Source organism: Trachurus trachurus, assembly GCF_905171665.1.
Source record: "Trachurus trachurus genome assembly, chromosome: 18".
NCBI classification, from domain to species: domain Eukaryota; kingdom Metazoa; phylum Chordata; class Actinopteri; order Carangiformes; family Carangidae; genus Trachurus; species Trachurus trachurus.
The window spans coordinates 9,926,050-9,946,481 of NC_139909.1; the positions used below are offsets into that span (position 1 = coordinate 9,926,050).

At 40.5% G+C, this 20,432-nt stretch overlaps 1 protein-coding gene across 1 annotated transcript; it reads left to right on the plus strand.

The window, feature by feature from the left end:
* Positions 1 to 2,875: 2,875 nt before the first annotated feature.
* LOC311001865 (histidine N-acetyltransferase-like) lies at positions 2,876 to 10,730 on the plus strand (the record flags this gene model as incomplete). Its single annotated transcript, XM_083993044.1, is given in 6 exon segments — positions 2,876 to 2,890; positions 2,892 to 2,935; positions 8,485 to 8,710; positions 9,223 to 9,447; positions 9,531 to 9,868; positions 10,502 to 10,730. Coding segments are annotated over 6 exon segments (1,077 nt in total).
* Positions 10,731 to 20,432: the final 9,702 nt, after the last annotated feature.

The window sequence follows — 20,432 nt, forward strand, 5'->3', positions numbered from 1 at the left end:
TATGTGTGTGTGTGTGTGTGTGTGTGTGTATGTGTGTGTGTGTGTGTGTGGAGGGAACCAGCTGGTTACCAGTCATCGGTCCTCTGGTGATGATGGGGCTCCAGGTGGAGAAGCCATCGTGGTTCCTCTTAAATAAACTCACTCAAAGCGACAAAATGTTGCATAATTCGTTCAAATCTTTCCTGGAAGTCCCCAAAAAAAATCGATGTAGCTCTCAGCTGATTGGCTGATCCGTTGGGAATTGATTGTGTTGGAGATACCTGGTTGATACTTGGCTGCGATGATCCCAATTCATCCACATTACCCAACTGTGTTTGCCGATAGGAGATGTCATTATCTCAAACAAAGGCATTGTCTATCAAAAGCACAACACCTTGCTAACTGCTCGTCATTGACCAGGCGGTGTTTTCCATTCGGTCCTGCTGAGACACTTTGCCACTGAGCAGTCAGATCTGGACCTGGAACCAGATCTGGACTGTCCAGAACCCAGAAAAGAAAAAAACTCGGACATGTTGCCGTTTTGTGAGACGTTGTGAACATGCAGTCAGTTTTATTCCATTCATTCCATTATTCTGATCCCGGAAAAGACCCAGGCAGACTCCTGTAGCCAGAAGATTCGTCGTCCTTTCCACTGTCAGTTGCTCATGTATCAGTTCCTACGTCAGGTTACTGGACAGTTTCCGAGAGTCAAACTCCTGATAGATGTCCAGGGTCAAACCTAAACACCCGAGCTCCTGTCAAAGACAAAAGTAAAAGTCGATGTGCTGAACGATGATGGATAAACATTAGATAAACAAATAATGTTCCTTTTAAATCGAGTTTGACTGAAAGAGGAGCCACATCGTTCATTTAGATGAAGGATGATATCATTTGTTTACTTTATTTCCTACATTACCAGAAGCTCTCCGCCCCCTTTGATTAAACAGGCTGCAGAGTGAGAGCCAGTATTGGCTGACACGCCTCTATCAACATAGCAGGTATTGATCTTTAGATGGTACATTAAGGTCAATGGGATTTAAATGAACAGCGTATGGTTACATCCACGCTGTTTTGGGATGAGTGAGGGGTAGGTTTAAATATATCTATTCATGGTCCATGTTCAGAAAGAGTCACTCAGGTAGCCTACATACGGTTTCAAACTTAATACCATGTTAAAGACAAAAGCTAATCCTTGTTGTGTAATCGAATCCCCTCAGTGAAACGTCACAGGACTGACAATGACACAAAGTTCAGTCTTAGTGAAGTTTCTCTTCAGTAGAGATCTATTAAGGATGGTGGCTCGCCTCCAGGAGTGAGATGTAGTAAATCTCTGTGCAGACATTAACCGTGACCTTTGTCTCTATAATGGCCAGAGACCGAGTCATCCATATCATCATACTGGATGTTCGTCACAGGCTCTGCAAGGTTAAGGTTTCTAAGTGCATCATTCCACAAGGGCGTATTAGGAGTTAGAGTCAGTCTTCTTGATTTACAGTCACATGCTGGACCTGGAGGTCCTGAAGGTCTTAAAGGTCAGTTAGCTTCTATAGCAACAGCTGATCGTCACAAGGGAGTTTAGTTCAAATTCACAAAGACAAAAAAAAAAAATCTTCAAACAAAGGACCAGAACTGTGGTTGAGTGGTGGGGATGGGTAGGCCTAATAATATTATAACATAAAATATATGTAAAATATATGAAATAACATTTCATCAAATATTAAAATATGACTGAAGGATTTAGAAAAATGAATATGCTTCATTTTACAAAATGAAGTAAAAAAGTTATTGACTTTTCATTGTTTTTATTTACGGTGGACAGTGAACCAGTTGACCACCCACCTCAACCAGTCGTATAATAAACCACCTCAACCCGTCAACCGAGCAGCTTTAAAATGTCCTTTTTTTGTTTTTCCCCTCTTATAACCATTTTCCAAACTTAGACTAAACTAGAAAAGCTCCATTTGATAAAATATAAGTAACTGAAGTCCATCACATCTCACATGTGGACATACTGTAAATTTGAGAAGTCGTAAAAGGAGCTATTTGTAATTTTTGCTAATGCTTTGTAGCTAACCTTAGCATTAGCAGCTGTTGACTTACAAGTCTAGAAGACACTTTGTGAGCTCAGCTCAGCATCAAACTTCATTCCTTTATGCACCATTATCTGTCTCCAGAAGTGGAATCAAACACCAATGTTACTCTTTTCTCTATCAAACCTTTATGTCGATTGAAGTTCGCATGCTAGCCAGCTAGCGCTGGCCCGTCTCGTCGACATGTTGTAAACTTTTGTCTTGCACATGCGAGCCAACTATCACCACCATCGCCTCGTAGCAAAAAAAAATTAACTTACAAAAACCTCTTTAAGGTTTTTATTGATAGCGCTGATGAATAACAATCGTCAAATGTTCATTAAACTTACCTATGTTTTTTGTAAATGTACTTTACTGTTGTAATAATGAACTATGGCTTCACTTTCTGCCCTGTGCTAGGACCAGACAAAAATCTCAGTTAATGCATGAGAAAACATTAACATTATGGTTAATTAAAGCTTCAGGCTGAAATATACTAAATTCAATGGTCATGACAGAAATTCGGACTATGATGCTAGCAAGAGAATTTGCAGAACCAAACATTGTAGGTGACAATGTCAAAGTGTATCCCACAGTTATCTTATTGTCATGGCAACAAGCACAGAGTGATGATGGACAAATTGACCAACTAATCATTTTCTGGTGCCTGTGTGTCACTGGTTTGTTTCATGTATAGGCCGGGCTGCGTGGGAAAAATGACATGGAGCCTGCTATCGCACAACAGGGTGGTATGCTTATGTGTTTACGTCAGCATGGAGCCTACTGGCATGAAGCACTGGAGCCAAGGATCTACCCAGGAGACATGAATGATTTTGGTGTCCCATGTTCTCATCACTTGACCAACAGGATAATCTACTGAAGACATGGTGTGTTCCTTTGAGTTTTGTATTATTCAGGGGCTCCTGTTATTTTCAGTATGATGGTCTTATCTGTTCTGTGTGGAGGTGTGGGGAAGACAAAGACTAGTAGAGCTGGCAGCATACTCCAAATAAATCACAGCTGGTGTGTTAACAAAGACTTAAACGAGGAATATGTGCCAGTGTGTCGACCTTTCCTCACCTTTCTTTAATAAATCATCACATTGATTAAACATCTAGAGGCTGTTGTTGACCCCAGACCATCTATCACAGGCCCAGTGGCCATTTTGTGCCAAGTTGTTGCCAAGCTTCAGACACCTGAATACTCTCCTGCTGTTCATGTGAGCCAACGTCAGAATGCTCTAGATCCAAAATGTCCACACATCGTTGCCGACCATCAACTCTGTTCCCCATGGCCTGTTCACCACCAAAGGTGATAGGAGTTTTATTTTTTCATGTGCATCTTGTTGTTGTTTTTTTTCACACATTCCTGCTCTACAGCTCCCCCATGTGGCCTTGGCATCATTTTTAAATGACCAGATTTCCCCTCCGATTCGCAGGGAAGCATACTGGCATTTGCTCACAGTGGCAGCTCCACAGTCTTTGCAAACGTGCCAAATTCCATTTAGTTTGGAGTATACTGCCAGCCGGCGACAGGAAGACAGCGAGAGCGTGAGAGTGTGCTGGGGGAAGAGTGAATCAATGAGTGTGTGAGAGAGAGAGAGCGGGAGATAGAAACTCCAAAACAAAACAGCACCGCTCTCATTGGCAGGACTGGACTTCCCAGCCCAGCACCAAAGCATGATGGAAAAGTACCAGTGTCCACCATGTGTCTGTGTGTGTGTCCGCTGTGGCCAGACAGTGTTTGCACTACAAATACCCTCACAGCTCACATGGCTGATTGATAGATTATTGGAACATGTCTAGCATTTCTGTGTTAGCCTCTACAAACCAACAACCCCCCTCAGGGACTGACTGCCCCCCCTCCGTCCAAGCCCCTCTTTTTAATGGTATTGTTACATCCCACCCATCACATGGAGGACATCAGAGGACACAAGAAAGAGTTTTGACAGAGGTCAAACACTACATTTTTCATAGACACTGTGGTTATTCAAACAGTGGACGCCCCTGATTGTAGAGGATTGTCTGACAGTCACATTCTGTCTACACCACACACGTTTCAGCTACAGCTTTCTGTTTTATTCTGTACCGTACACGAAATAGTTCTGTTTTTGCTGTAAGTAGTATTGATCCTAGACTCCGAGGGGCCCCAGGCAAAGAAGCCCATTGAAACCAAGGACAGGGTTATCTCTTTGAAACAGTGTTGAAAAGCAACAGCTGTTAATTTGATATTCCTTTTATTCATCACTGGTTGTTAAGGTCTTTGATACTGTTTCCAAAGATCTCCATTTCTGCCCACTGGATTGAAGGTGAATGTAGCTCAAGGGATGCATTTTGAAACTAAAAAGTAGTATTTTGGACTAATACTTATAAATTGTCATCCAAAAACCTCATGATGGGCCCCACTTAGGGAGATTTAGGGCATCATCAGTGCACTGCATATTGTCTTTATGTGAGGTCTAGGTCAGTTTATATTTGTTGGTGCAAGATGAGCAAATTTTTTGGGGGGGGGGTCCAAAATTTGCCTGGCATACTAATGGTACATCACTGCTTTGAAAGACATCACAGGTGTAGATGGCTGTGAACCATGACAGAAACGTGTTGGCCGTGGACAGGCTGTTTGACTCACTGACTGTTGAACTTCCTCAGTTAAACCACTGGCAGCAGCACTGATCATGCTCCTGTAGCATGTAGCGGTGGCTGGTGTTGCGGCCTGTAGATGTGTGTAGATGATGGGCCGAAAGCTGTGCCTTGATTTGTAAAGGATGCTAGATCTTTAAATAAATGTTGTTTTCAAAACCTCTCTTTATTTTGTCGCTTTTTTGGGGGGCATCAGCAGATCGAAGCAATATGCTTTCAAGTTGCTTTCTAACAATGGACAAATGCGTATCCTTTTGATTTGCATCATGGCCTGAAACAGTTTGGTGAAAGGAGAACCCATCTGTCCTCTCTGTGAACAACCTCACATTGGGTTTTGAGTTTGTTGTCTCTCAGAGTTCTGTGTAGGAGGAATAGTATTTCGATCTATGTGGACGATCTGGCCGAGAGATCATATGACAATCTTTTTGGGTAAAATCCATCCATCCATCCATGATCTGTACCCTATTTTGTGATTTTATTCTGATAGTCCTGACTGGAAGTCGGTGCTATCCTCTGTCTTCCTGTTAATGAATTCTGTCACAACAGATCACACTTTCTGTTTGGTGCATAGGGAGTATTAGTTTGGGCAGTGCTGCTGTTTGTTCATGAGCTGATCCTAGGTCTGTAGTTCTGCTGGTGTGGAAATTCACCAGAACTCAACAAGGACTGTCTCCAGCTGTTGTTTAGTTAACATGGTTTTGTTAGTACAGACTTTTAGTAACGCAATCTGTACTGCTAATAGATCATATAGTATGATTGTCCAAGATACCAGATAATCAAATGAACCACCCCCATGCTTTAGCAATGGCCAGGTCAGCCAGAAGCTCCTTATGTGTTTTCTGGTATTTTCCACAGTGACTCTTTTTGCTCAGACAATCATGTCTGATGAAAGCCTCATCACCTGGTTTCTTGAATCTGCCTCAGTCTGGACCTCTGGGACCACATTTGTCACACCTCATGTTATTGTGTGAACACATTCTCCTTCTAATCTTGTACCTAGAGGAAACAACTTTCTTTTTTTCTTGCCACTTTGTGCTGATCCAGGCCACCACCTCCTCTGCCAGTGAACTATTCTCTTCCATTGCTCTTCCTCGGGCCCAACCTGCTGCATTGATAACACTTTTTGGTAGATCCTCTCTCTGGGGTTGCACACTCTCTGGGGTCTAGACTTGAGGTACAATCCTTTAATCAGACATTGTTGGGAGTTTTCAGGTCCAGTGGCGATCCTAGTCTTTGCGGGGCCCCAGGCCAAGAGACCTATTGACACCCATCAAAGAGTTCCACCCACATTCAAACGAATGGCATCGACTACAATTTTCAGACATTCCTTGAATGCCTCACATGCCAACAATGGGTAGACACAGCACATATCATCAGGGGCCCCTCTAGGGTGGTTTGGGGCTGCAGCATGGGAGGTTTACGGTGGTTTATAGTTGTCATTGCAACAAATACCAACACGAGGGGCCATTGGGGGCCTTTTTGCCCCTCGGTGCCCCAACATTTGTCATGGACGTGATGGCTGGTCGGTCTTCCATCCCCTTCGATGACTCGGATGAAGCGGCTTCTCAGTACAGTCCTGTTCTTTCCTGTGTCTTTCTTCTTCACAGCTCCCATGTGATTGTAAAATCCTTAAGAATAAAGCTGTCCTCTTTGTCTGTGTGACCATCTGTTAGTTCAGCCCCTGCTGTCCCATTAATCCTCACTCTTTACAACCATCCGTCCCCAGTGGGGCAGATGTGGTCCCTGCGGAGGGGAACCAAATGGTAAGGCTGAAGCTCATGCAGAACAGCCACACTTGATGGTCTTTTAGAAGACTGGCTGTTGTGCTTCAGTGTCCTGGATGGTCACATGAATCAAGACTCTTTTTGTTACGTTTAATTCCTGATGAGGGGTGACCAAGGTCATGCTCTGTGGAGGGTCCTGTAAATGTGATGACCATGTCTTCTGGAGTTACAGGCATTTAAGGGTTTATATGGTGTTGAGCTCATGTTGATTGTCCCGGATTGTGTACTTGTCTTTGAGTTTTACACATCTACTGTCACACACTGTTTGTTCAAGATAGGTCAGTAGTTGGAAGGTGGGTCCTCCTTTGGCCTCATCTTTTGGTCAGTTGTCTTGCTTCTGTAGCCACGATCAGTCTTTAGCTTCCTAGACTCTCTGTTGGACATTCTCAGTCAATTCTACATCTGCTGGTGATTATACTTTCACTGACTACATAGTGCCACCCATAAAGGCTGGGTATTGGTTGTACCTGTTTGCCATGAATGTTCAGTTAAGGTGTATCGTTCATGTGATTGCTTCCAGGTAAGGCAGAAGTATTCAGTGGACATTAGGTGTAGACAGCGCCGATATGTTGAGGATCAGGACTTCTTGCGAAAGTTGGAAAAGAAAAGATATGATCAGTTGGTGCAATTTGACAATCTGATCAATGCACAGTCCCTCTCACAAGTTGCTGAATATTATCATTTATCTTTTTTGTTTTTGTTGTTTCTTTGCATCGCTTCTGGTTTATATTGATTCTTGAGTTGCATGAATAATTTTTGCACAAGCTTGTTTTATTGTGTTTGATCACACTTCCCTGCATCATTTCTTTATGTCTTCAACCTAATCAAAGGCAAAAACTCTGGCACCTGTAACAGACAATAATGATGATACCAGTACATGATAGTACCACGAGAACATCTGAGCACAGTAACAGTAATCTGGCCAACATGGTGGACAAATGATACTGTTTTATTCTCATATTTCTCCATTAGATTTTAGGGATTTAATTCAGTGGCGTCTTGTTTAAGCTCTGGACAAATACCCATGTTTGTGATGTGGGGTGGGTATCAGGGAGTATTAGTGTATGGATTAGGGGGGGTGAGGGTATGGATTTACAGGATTTATGGGAAAGACAGGGGGATCAAAAAATAGGTGCCAGTCTTCAGTTCCTGTGTCTGTTGTCATCTTTCCGTCTGTTTCTTTCTCTTCAAACTGTCTCTTTGTTTCCGGCGCATCTGGTCCATTTGTCCGTCTTCCTTTCAGTTTTGCTACTTAATCTGCCCAAAACCCCTTTGTTTGATTCCTATTCTGGAATATATTGTGTTTCGACTGGTTCAGACTGTGATAATCAATAGTTTAGGGAGAATTGAGGTTCCCTGTGGATTGATTGGTTTTATGGCAGCATTGTGCTTCCTGTCCCTTTCTCATCCATTGCTTCTTCAGGTCCAATCTTGACAATTATAAAAGCTCCCTGATGGGTTCATGCTGGATTCATTGTCTTCAGTTATTGAAACCAAATACACATCCTTCCCAAACTCTCAGTCCTGACTTCTCAGTCTTCTTCTACTTTCACCCCCAGCCTCTAAATACAGAGCAGGCAGTGTAGAGTAGGCTGTTGTTATGAGTGTGTTGTTGCTGCTGTTGTGATTGGAGATTTGTTATTTTCTTTATATCATTATTTTATTTTATCTGGCAGAGAGATGTTTGACTGTGATGTATCTGATGAAGAGGTTGACCTTGTGTGAAGTGGGCTGACTGGTTTACATTGTTGGAGTGATCAGATGTAAACAGCTGTTATACAAGAAGCTGTATCTCTGAAGCTTGTTGTCGCCTCAAGTCAAATGATGGATTATGTTTCTTGTAACTCTGAGCTCTCCTAAATCCTGGTTTGACAAAAAGGTGCCTTTATACTGGGGCCAGTCAGGTGTCACTTTTAACTGGTCACTGTTGACTGGTTGAGAGTGGCATCCTGCTCTGAAACACTTGATAAATGCCTTCCATAGTAACCTCTCCTCCACTTTGTATCCCATCAGTTTTGTCGAGATGAAGATTGACACCAGCCTGACTATGCCCCAGCTCCCAGAGTCCCTGTCCCAGGCAGGCCTACAGTTCTCTGTGGCCACTGAGGAGGACTTCGACGATATCATGGCCATGAGCCAGGGCATCTATGGAGGCCTAGACTACTTGCCCACTAGGTACACCACTTGGCTGCAGGAAACCAACCGCACTGTCATACTGGCCCGCAAACAGGGAAAAGTGGTAAGTCCTTTTTAGTTGTGACTACTTGTTCTACTTTAAAGCAGAAGTAAGCGATCCGGTCGTTTTGGCTAACTTCTTGTCAGCCGATGGAGTTGGCAGTCCCCCGCCCTCGTCCCTACGTCACCACATTCACGTGCATCCCTTGGCTGCACACACAGAGAGGACCGCCCTTTTATGCCGTTCTCTCTCCTCATTGGATAAAGGTTGTAGGATACAAGGAAAGTTTTCTCCTCGGCTTACAGCAGAGCAGAGTGACTGACAGACCCGTGTTTCAGACCAAACACTCTATATACGTGATTGCTGTTGGAAGATAGGAACTATTTAAGACTTATATTAACACAAACATTCTGCTTACTTCTGCTTTAATCTTACATTTAGTCACTGAATTTCAAATTGTACTCCCTACTCTCTGTGTTTGAGCTTGAAGAGTTTAGATGAAGTTTGGTACTTTATCGCCCAGAGATGTCATTGGTAATGTTTTGTCTTCCTTCTTCCTCTGTGACGCTCGACAGATTGCTCTGGAGTCGGTGTGTGTGATTGACGATGGGGACACCATGCTGGTGGAAGGCCTCCGTGTTGCTCCTCAAGAAAGGGGGAAGGGCGTGGCAGGAGTTCTGCTGCGTTTTTGCGCCGAACTGGTCAAAGCCAAGTACCCAGAGATTAAAGTAGCCCGCCTGACCCGTGACGATCAGCTCGGACCCAAGGACTTCCAGAAGTACCGTATCATAACCAAGCAGGTATGAGCCAGAAATGAGTATTAAAACCTCTGTCTTTGTCTTGTGCAGTCGCGGTCAGTTCACACGCTGGCTCTCCTCTACAGGGCATACTGCTGGTGCGCTTCAGAGCTGAAGATCTCAAGCTCCGTCTGTCTGAGCTCGGTCTGGGTGGAGACAACCAATCCTCTGTGTCCACCTCTAACTCTGCTCCTGTGCGTCTCGACCATACAGCTATCCACCGGCTGTATCTGGCCACCGACCTGATGCAGGGAGTCCTTCCTAACTCCACCATCATTCAGGACTGGCAGCCATTCAAGCCGCTGGTCAGTAACATGGCCATCTTACTGAAGAAGGACATCGACTGGATGGTAGACGATGGGATCAACCCCACCGTGGCCAGCCTCTGTACCTTCCCTTTTAGGGTTCCCATTGGAGATGACTGGTAATTGATTGTTCTTTACTTACTCATAATGTTGAATAGATGCTGCTGGTTAAGTCAGACACAGCTACTGTCCATAAATAAGTATATGGGCAGCAATATCTTCTGAGGGTACCGATGGCTTTAAAGGGATAGTTCACCCAAAATTAAAATTTCACTCATTATCTACTCACCCTCATGTCAACTAAGGGCTGGCAGAAGTTTCAGAGTCCTCCGTGCCTTCTCGGAGTTACAGCGGGGCTCCGTGCAGCACTGCATGTCCATATGATGGTTGAGAATGGGACTCACTTGTCTTCGTCCAAAAAGACACACCAAAAAACATCCAAATACCTCCATACTGCTCGTCTGTAATGTCCCTCTTGTATTGAAGCCCCAACATGAGAAATTGTTCAGAAAAAAATTAAATAAGACGGACCAGGAAGAGCAGTGCTGGGAGCTTCCGCTACAAACAAGCTTAAAATACAGATTTATTTAATTATCTGAAACTTCTCTGAAACTTCTCCCAGCCGTTCGTCGACATGAGGGTGAGTGAAATTTTAATTTTGGGTGAACTATCCCTTTAAGATATCCATGACATTTAAAGTAGAAGTTGCTAATTTCCCGAATGATGTGTTTGACGCACTGTTTTTGAACTAGGTATTACCTGAATATTGACATGTTCGGTAAAGACATCAACCTGGTTCGGCAGCAGTTCTTGTGCCACCTGCAACGCCACACCGCCACTCTGAAGGGTCACGTGATGTGCCAGATGTTCCTGGACCCGCCGCTGTGGAAGCCCATGTCCGACTTCTGCCGCAACATCCTGAGCGTGGAGCTGGTGAAGGAGTACACCGAGCAGTGCGTGGTCGAGTCGGACCTCGCCTAGTTACAGAATGAAGGTGAATGGAGGGGGAGTGGAAGACGAAGAAACCAGAGAGGAACGAAGACGAGGGTCTAGACAACAATGAATGGACGCAACTCAATTACGCTTAAGCAGAAAAACACAACCCCTCTGTACTGAGACAGAAACTGACCAACAAACAAAATGTTGTTCCTACAAAACTAAACATCTAAGAAGGCAGTGAGGTCGACAAACAAATACAGAGCGTGAACATAAAACCACAAACACATCATCACATAATCTTCTACAACAGGTCTAAATCCAATTGGTATCAACCATCGCAACATTTAAGTACATTTTAGCATTGAGGCTTTAGTTTGTAGTCTATAGTAGAATAGTTGAAACAATTTAGGTCAAGATCTAATTTTGGACTGGATCCAAAATTGAATCATGGGAGAAATAAAACCTCAGTCCCAAAGATCACAATTTTATTTTGAAAAAAAAAAAGAAAAAAATCTAGAAAGAGCCTAAGAACAGTCAAACCCAGCTGATCAGACCCGGACTCTAAACTGGGTTAAATTCAGTTGAAGGTCCAAAACAACAACACTACAAACTACAGCCTTAAGAACGACATTTTATTAACTTGTGTTTTTGATTTTATGTTCACCTCCGTGTATTCAGAGCGATGAGCCTGGGGAAGCTTTCTCACACGGTAGCAGTAAACAAGCAAACAAACAAAACCCTAAACCAGTCCACATGCAAATGATATTCTCTGAGGGAAATATTTAAAAAGCCTTCAGGCCATCTTGAATCTTTCATCTCAGTTCTTTCTGTAAATATGAAACTTCTAAATATGTACACAAGCTGAGTTGGATGACTAAAATCTGCACAACTCTGAGGGCACTTTATAAAACTACACAGACCAGGTTGTGTCGAAGTTAGAACGAAGAAGAAAAGGAATAGTTCAGGATCAAATAGGGGTAACGCACGGGTGCCGTCACTGTGCATCTGTTAACTAGCATGACTTTAGAACAGCAACAAATCTCTGCAGAAACAACAAACAAAGCCTGTTAGTGACATGAACATGCTCAGTCTTTTCAGTTTACCCTACGTTATGGTAATGGTCATGGTTACGTCTTAGCTTTTTGTCTTTTTCTTCTTTTTTTTTTACTGTTATTATTATTCTTGTTAAGTTACTAATTTAAAGTTTTACTTAAATGCTGCAATAAAATGTTAACAGAGACGATTAACTCCTGAAGCTGGTATAGGTTTAATCTAGGCTTAGTTCTGTAAATTGCTAGCATAAAGCCAAACAAGAAGCTAATGCTTGAACACGTCTAACAGCCTACTGCAGTTTACTAACGGCTTCAGCTAACGCAGGGAAAACGAGTAGGGCGACAATAGCTGTGTTAGAATTAACAGAAGTTTAATGTATATTTAATCATCACTAATATTAGCAGGCTAAATAATAGTGTTCCCTCTGTGAGTATTACAAGAGCTGTGTTAAGAGAAGGTTCAGCCATGTTAGAGCAAACTAACCTGTAGTTCATAGAAGATGATCGGTCATTTACACCGTGGCCATGGAAAAAGCTCATTCTGCACAACATTTGTTTGAGATGTTGATCCACCACGAGTCTCCAAAACAGCTTCAGGGCTGGAGGGATCATGATGATGATGACGACGATGATGATGAATCCAGTTCCAGAGTTGAGATCTGGAGACTGTGAAGGTCATAGCAAGTGATTCATGTCATTTTCATGCCCATCAGACAATTCAGTGAATCCTCGTTTGTCTGTTTACTTATTAATGTTTTCCTTTAATTTATCTTCTGTCTTGAAGAAACAATTTTTTTTCTTTTTGGCCACATTGACTGTGTGGCTTTAGGGATCTAGGGATTGAAATATCATCAAAACTACATACTGTAAATAGTTATTAATATCCAATTATTATTAATAACTATTGGCATGACATTTCATCCAGGCATTCATGATACCCAGAGTATATACCCTACGTTTCATAGTGCCACCAGTAGTTAGAAGTTTCTGGTTAAACTTATTCATGTTCAACTCATGGTATACTGCGATAACACTGGTCAACCTGTGTCCTTTAACCCAGTATCACCATGAGGTAAATGTTTCAGTTTGTCTTATACTTTGGTTTAAGACCAAATACCTGCAAAACTAATGACATTCCCATTTTTAGCGCTAATTAGCAAATGTTAGCATTTAGCTCAAAGCTCTGTGCCTAAGCGCAGCCTTGCGAAGCTGCTAACAAACACTTCTGTAGATTTGCTTCTTTGGTCGGTGGCCGCGGTATAAGCACGAAAAACCAGACACTGATGTCTCCATATTGAAAAACCAACGTCCACCTGTAGTCCACCATCGCCTACATATTCGGCCTCTATCAGATCATTTCCAAAATGTTTCGTTTTTGGATTGTTCTCTTGCGCATAATTACTGCTGTGACATCAATACAACATCATAGGAGCATCCACAGTGCTGCGCAGACACTCTTTACACTCTCCCTTTAAATGTCCATGTAGAGTGTGTACCACAGGACGATAAGTCCGAGACAAACCCACAAAAAGTCTTTAGTTTGTAGAGATTGATTTGACCTTCACGCTGCCTTGATTGGCTTTTATCTTTACCCGATCACCTTCTTCTTCTGGTATGCAATTTTCTAGGAGTGAGGATGACTGGACTATGACTTATTTTCTTTGAAGATCAATTATGAGTCAATCTTAAAAAAGTCCAACAATATAAGAGTAGAAATGATTAAAGCAACATCCTTTTTTTGGTTAATTTTTAGACCGGCCAACAATCCTCAACCAGGGAACCTACATGTAAATGAAGAGGAGGCCATTTTTACCCTATTCGTTTCTAACCAAAGAAAGTCACCACTCATCTAAAGTGATGCCCTATTATTTGCTGCCTTGAGTGAAGGTGAACTTATGCAAGGCTGGAGAGGCCATGGGTGTAATTATGTACACATGCTGTTCTCACTGGATCACAATTCTCTTATCTTGGCAGAACATAACCCAAACTGTGTTCTCATGATCCTGGTCCTTACTGGTACCGAACCTTCCTTAAGGTTTCTTGTCACAACAACATTATAGTAGAACATTTGCATATTAACTGCTGCTATCGTAACCAACCTACTCGCCGATCCCACCTTTAGTCGTACCCTTGGTTGTAAACAAGACCCCAACAAGACGTTTGGGGTTGTTGGCAGCTATATACTCACTCCCAACTCTCAGTTATTATGAATTCACCACTTTTACTTCCACGATCATGAGAAGTCACTTTGGTTTGTGTTGAGTTTGTGATCACGAGAAGACAAAAGCTTGTTCAAAAACAACAAAAACAGCAGCAAACGATCTTACCCCCGACCCATGCGCAACCTCTGAATGAAAACGATGTCTAGGAAGATGAAGATTTTTAAAAGCCTTTGTCCAGTGATGAAGAAATGTATATGCAGCCCCTCCACACCCCCAGATGACACACACTACCGTTTATAGTATAGTCAAGTCTAACTAGTTGGGTGATCTTTGTACAATTAGCTTGATATTTTCCTCACAATCAAATACGCCCTCTGTTGAGTTTAACCCTAAACCTGAGAACACCGAGTCGGTTGTCCTCCACACTGTTTGTTAATTATACTCATTAACTTATTTTTGTTGTTTTGTCATAATAACATGTGATCCATGTAAATATTGTACATTGTGCTCAACGGCTACTGGAGCTTGTGTGATGCCAGAATGAAGAATTAATGTTAACACTGGAATGGTCGGAAAAAAAAAAAAAAAACCAGACGAGAGCTTCAAATAACAGTGGCCAGTTGTGAATTTATCTCACGAAACTTGTCAACCTTTCATTGATCGTTCTACGTTTTCTTTTTCTTTTTTTTTTTAAAGAAATAAAACTTTCTACTTGCGATGTTCACTCAATGTGCTCTGGTGCAGCGTCTCGTCATGGCACAGGTCTTTGCTTTTCTTTTTTCCATTAAACTCAGGTCAAAAGATTTCTGGCCACTTTCTCTGTAAAGGATTTTTTCTTACCATCAATCAATCGAACTCGCTTTGTCATTGATCCGGAGGCCTCAGTATGATTTAAATGAAGTAGGTTTTACAACATTTTGTCCAACATCATTGAGATCTTCAACCTGAATGACCATCAATTAAAAGGATTGTAGAATAATAAAACACATTGTTCCAAGAGCAGTGTACCTACCATTATTGCCATGGGTACAATGGTTAATGGTTGGGTTCAGATTAAACTAAATACTTTCTCAACTTGGGACAATCATTGTTAACCATGGTTACAATAAAATAATAATATAGACTACTTTTGAACACCTGCTTCCTGACCACTCTTTTTCATTTGCTCTTGTCGTAACCACTACAACCACTAGACAAGCAACACAACCTAACTATGGGTCATAATAACCTGCGCACGGTACTTTGTTTAAGCATACTGAGGCCTTAAGGGTCAGTTTCAATAATCAGCCAATTAAAATAATTTCAATCGGACATTTTAAGTGTCAGCTGCTTCACCAAAAAAAAAGACCTGACCGAATCTTAACTATATGCAAAAGGCAAAGTGTTTGTATTTTACAGCCTGTCAGCAGAAAGGGAGACTTGTCGTCTCCACCGGTGTGTGCAGATTAATGATAATCCTCTGTCTCCTCCATCTGTCTAAATCTCTGACATCTCACTTTACTACAACAAGACTTTTCATTTTAGGTTATTCAGATTGGACCCAGTCATCATCACATGAGACAGAAAGCATCTTCTGGATGCTTTTATTTTGACATTCCCAACTATTTTACATGAAGATGCAAATTGTTTCTGAGCTTTTAGTTCCCCATACCAGTGTTTTTGTTGATAATTCCCTTGGACACCAAAGGGAAAGAGGTTTTTAGAAATGTCTGTGGTTCATAATGTTCAATGATGAACTAATATTATTAATTTTGAATTTGATCAAAACCATGTTTACATGCATTTTACATACATTTTCAGTACATTTTCACATTTTAAATGGTTTAAATTGCAACTAATGGCTTTATTAATGCTAATAAATCATTTCTTGATAGATAAGATGAGATAAAAGATAATTGGAACAATGTTCATTTGGTTTTGTATGGCAGCTGAATACAGCCCTTAGGTTATAAGACTGGGATTATCATTTTTTAATGCCATATTTAAATTTAATAGGTTTATTCTTTTTAATAATTAATGTCTAAATGTGCTTTATAGGTCAGTAAAATGTACATTTGGTTTACAATATTCAGGGAAATACATTCTGTGCAGGAATATTGTGTTTGGAGGTGGATCGGGCACACCGGGACAAATCCCGGTGAGTCATCAAAAAAAAGAAAAGAAAAATCCATTAATCCCTAACCCTCAGCAGCTTTACCTTTAAATCTGGTTATGGTTATTGTCCAACTGATGACGACAGTTAGATATCTGTTCAACACAACACACAGACGTCACAGGAACTTGAAGGTCTACTGAGGTTTATTTACTAGAACTAGGGAGTGGGTATGGTTTAAAGAAACAGAAAGACTTGACTTTGAGGTTTTTAATCCTTTGATATCATAGTTGATAATCCAGAAGTCTTTTCTACAAACGGTTTATTGAGCATTAACAAAGCCATTGGTTACAACATCACGGCACCATTGTGCACTAAAGTAACATTAGAACAGGTTTATGGTGCTGTACAGTTTGTATACATAAATAAACAGGGACACCTTCACAGAGGATGTGTTTGATAATGAGGAAAATAATTAAAAAAAAGACAAAAATTAGATTTTAAAATTAAAATCTTTAAAGATTGGCCCAACAGTGCCCCCGTAGCCCCCACGTGGTGTGTGTTTAAAGGGAAACTCAGAGATGTGCCAAATTTCACCATGAATGAAAAAACTAGCTTCGTCAATTAGCTTGAAAAACGATCAGATTTTTTTAAAGTATCGATTATGAGTTCAACGTGTAGCACAGAGACTGAGGTCAGACGTGATGTCATCAGTGGTTGAATGTGACACTGGACGTTTTTTTTATTTTAATTATTATTATTATTATTTGGTTATTTATAGCACTTTGTTTCAAACATGTGATGATGGTATACTTTGTATACAGGTGAATAAAATGCTAACACATTGTGCTGCAAACCCTCCTACAGGGTTACGTATTATATTAATGTATGTTTTATGACTTACTGTACAAGCCATTGAGTTAGTGGGTAAAGCAGCATGCACTTTAGTTGTCTTTGGCAATAATAGATAATGCTCCTATCTACTTGTACAGTAGCATCGACTTCAGTGGAAAACAAATTGTTGTTGTCCAGAAACAATCACACAGCTCCATGTGAGAGAAGCTTTTCTCTGTCACTGTGTTTCTCCAGTGCTGAACCATCTCACAGACGACATGTAAAGATGTTTGTACATTCGTATACAGCCGTAAACTGAAATGAAAACTATATTTTATTGTCCGAGAGCAGACTAACAACTATAAGATTAACACACTCGAGAGAGACCTTGAAATGGCTGCGTTCTGAAAGGGTTAGCTAAGTCGAGAGATGAAAAACAAAAATTGAAAAAAAAAAATAATAATAATAACGTACATTTAGTAAACTAGTTTGTAAGTAGTTAACTTAATGTGAGTAATTCCATTTTGTGAGACCTCATACTTTTACATTTCAGAGGGAAATATTGTCCTTTTTACTCCACTTCATGAACCTTAAAGCTGTAGTAACTTTCAAGAACTAACGTTGTTACATGCAAAATATAAATAAGACGCACGGCCGGAGTTTGAACCGGCCGGTGTGGTGTTAGAAATGTGTAAGCTGCAAAGATCATTTTATTTTAATATATGCACTCAGTGATGCAAAACCTTCTTCTCTGTACATTAAATCTCTCTCTGTGCTCGATTTGTAGTGACTGCTTTATCATGGCTTGATAGGTGATGCCTTGGACCCCCAGGAAGAGGCGGGGGGGTACATGAACAAACCTGACTCATTTGTTGTGTTTTAAGTAAAGACAAGCAACGAGTCTGTGTTTTCCTTTCATATTATTATTTTCCTCTTTGTAAAGTGACCTCTTATTTTCTTACTTAGTTAAACACATCAGCTACACAGCTGGAACCAGAGCGTAAAACACACGACAGCTAGCTTCGGTCCGAAACGGCCGACAGACAGATGACCAGGGTCTCCAGCTGTATCTCAGGTAACAGACAGCTCCAGCACAAAATGTAAAACTACAATTTATTATTTTTTACGTTACATGTTTATGAATCGTTGATTGTACATAAAGATGGAAAACATCACAAGTGAAACCCAAACATCTTAAACCGGCTGCAGTAGCTACAGATCATAAGCCCCGCCCCTTTTTGGTAGCGGATGGGACGTTAGCTAAACCAGAAAACGCATCAAATTCATTTTTTAAATCTTTTTTTTAATTAAATGGAAAAAAATTGGTGCGTGATGTTGTGATTAACAATTTAGTTTTTAACAACTTTGGCGGGAAAACTCAGTTTGATCACAACTGCACAGATGCCACCATTCCAAGATGGCCACCCTGGTGTCCCATGAATGTTTTGGTTTCGTCCATCTTTATTAACAGTCATTTGTATAAAACAACAAACAAACAAACAAACAAACAGGATACAACATGTGAGAACAACATCAGAGAGCTTTTTTATAGAGGTGTTGGTGTATTTTTGCCCCCTGCTTTAATGCTAAGCTAAGCTAACCGTGTCGCGACTCCAGCTCTGTCCTCAGAGTATCCCAAAGTTCAATCAATAACTCAGTCGATAGATAATAAATCAATAGCTGTGGAATCTGGAGTTGGTTGGACTTGGTTAGCGTTAGCTTAGCTTAGCATAACGACAGGGTCAAGTAGCCAGGCTATGGTTGATTGAACACCAGCAGTATTTATTTACTGTAAAAAACACATCAGCTCTAATGCAACAGTGAAAACCTCCATGAGTATACATGTACCTCTGATTTACATTCCACTTTAATACAATAATATTTTTTTATTTACGTTAAAGTCTGAATGCAGTAATTATCTCATTGTGGTAACAATAGCTTTACTTAAATAAAAGGATCTCAGTCATTTTTTCCCCATCCCTGTTTTCTGTAAGTCATTCTAGGACTCGGTTACAGTCGCTTATAATAAATATTTTAGTTTATTATGAAGTATTTTCATAGACCTTTAAGAGATGTACAGTAGAATCATGTGGACACCAATAAATCTGAAGTCACAGAGGAAACTGGTTGTTGGATCATCTGTTTTAGTTTCAGGACAATATTATTAGAATAAGTACCCTACATTATTATTGTTACGACATCATAATTACGTTATGTGTACATCAGGAGTTATTACTATATGATTACATCACTGAGATCACGGAGGTTGTTGTGTGTAGTGATGATGACATGAGGAGTCAGCGGTCCGAGTGAATCCCATCAGACCATCGGCCTCCAGATTAATTGTAATTCAGAGTGTCCTTCTTGTGTCACTTCCTTCCTCCACTGCAGCTCAGTGAGTAGAGTCTGTGAGGCCCAAAACACAAAGAGACTTTTATTCTGAAAACACAACTGACACTCCACTGGATGTGGTGGAGCGGGCGATGCTGTGACTGGAGGATGCTTCATCGCAAACATGCGGGTGAGGACCAGTGTGGTATGGTGGTGGGAATAACTATTTGCTCTTTTCTTTTCTGTTCATTAAATAAAATCTAAGTTTTTAGTTTGAGTTTGTAGATTTTAAAGACAACAACATATATCAATTTTCTATAAAGGTAAGTTGGATATATAAATGTATAACCCCAATGAACAAGAATCACAGAGTATGTATGTACAAAAAAAATCACCATTAAACTTGTTATATAAGTACATTTATTTAATATGTATATTTATATCAAGAGTAAATGTTATAATCATTTACATAAATTCTACAAATGCTCATAAACAGCAGCAGAAACAACCTTATCATTGACAACTGTACATAATCTACAGTCAAACACAATCTTCAATTGTTAATCTACATCATGTATTTCACATTTGTCAATTAAAAATCACAGAGTCACTGATACAAGCTCAACACGGTGCTTTACGAGTATAAATGTTCTAGTTAAAAACAAACTGAATGTGTAAAAACAACTATGAGAGGGGGAAAAAAGGAAAAAATAGTGGATATGTAAATAAAAATTGTGCAAACACATCAACATCAGGGAACAATCTGAGTCCCAGTGAAACGTCAGCGCCACACGGTGGAGGAGCTGGTGTGTTACAGTCAGACAGTTGTAGTGTACAGAAGACCAGGGACGTCACAGGAAACGTTATAAAGCTTCATATTTGAATGAGAATGAATTTACATTTCTAATGGGAAGTTGTTTTGCATCTTTATTATCATTAAAATTATTATTATTAATAATAACAAGTATTTATTGACGATGTAGTTTATTTATAAAAATGTTTTATGTCTTATTACTTTTCCTGTGACATCCATGGTTCTCTGTGGTGTTGATACTTGTTGAGAATATAAAGATTATTTTATAGTGAAACATAACAAAGTCAACATTACCGCTGAAATTAAACCTGCTTGAAATTAAAATTCATCGTAACATAATTATTACAAAAACATGTCAATCAAGTGATTGACTAATCGGCACATAGCAACGAGCGAATTATAATGACCATTACAGGGTTTTGGCAACAAGTTGTGAACATATGAAATTTGTGAGCTGAT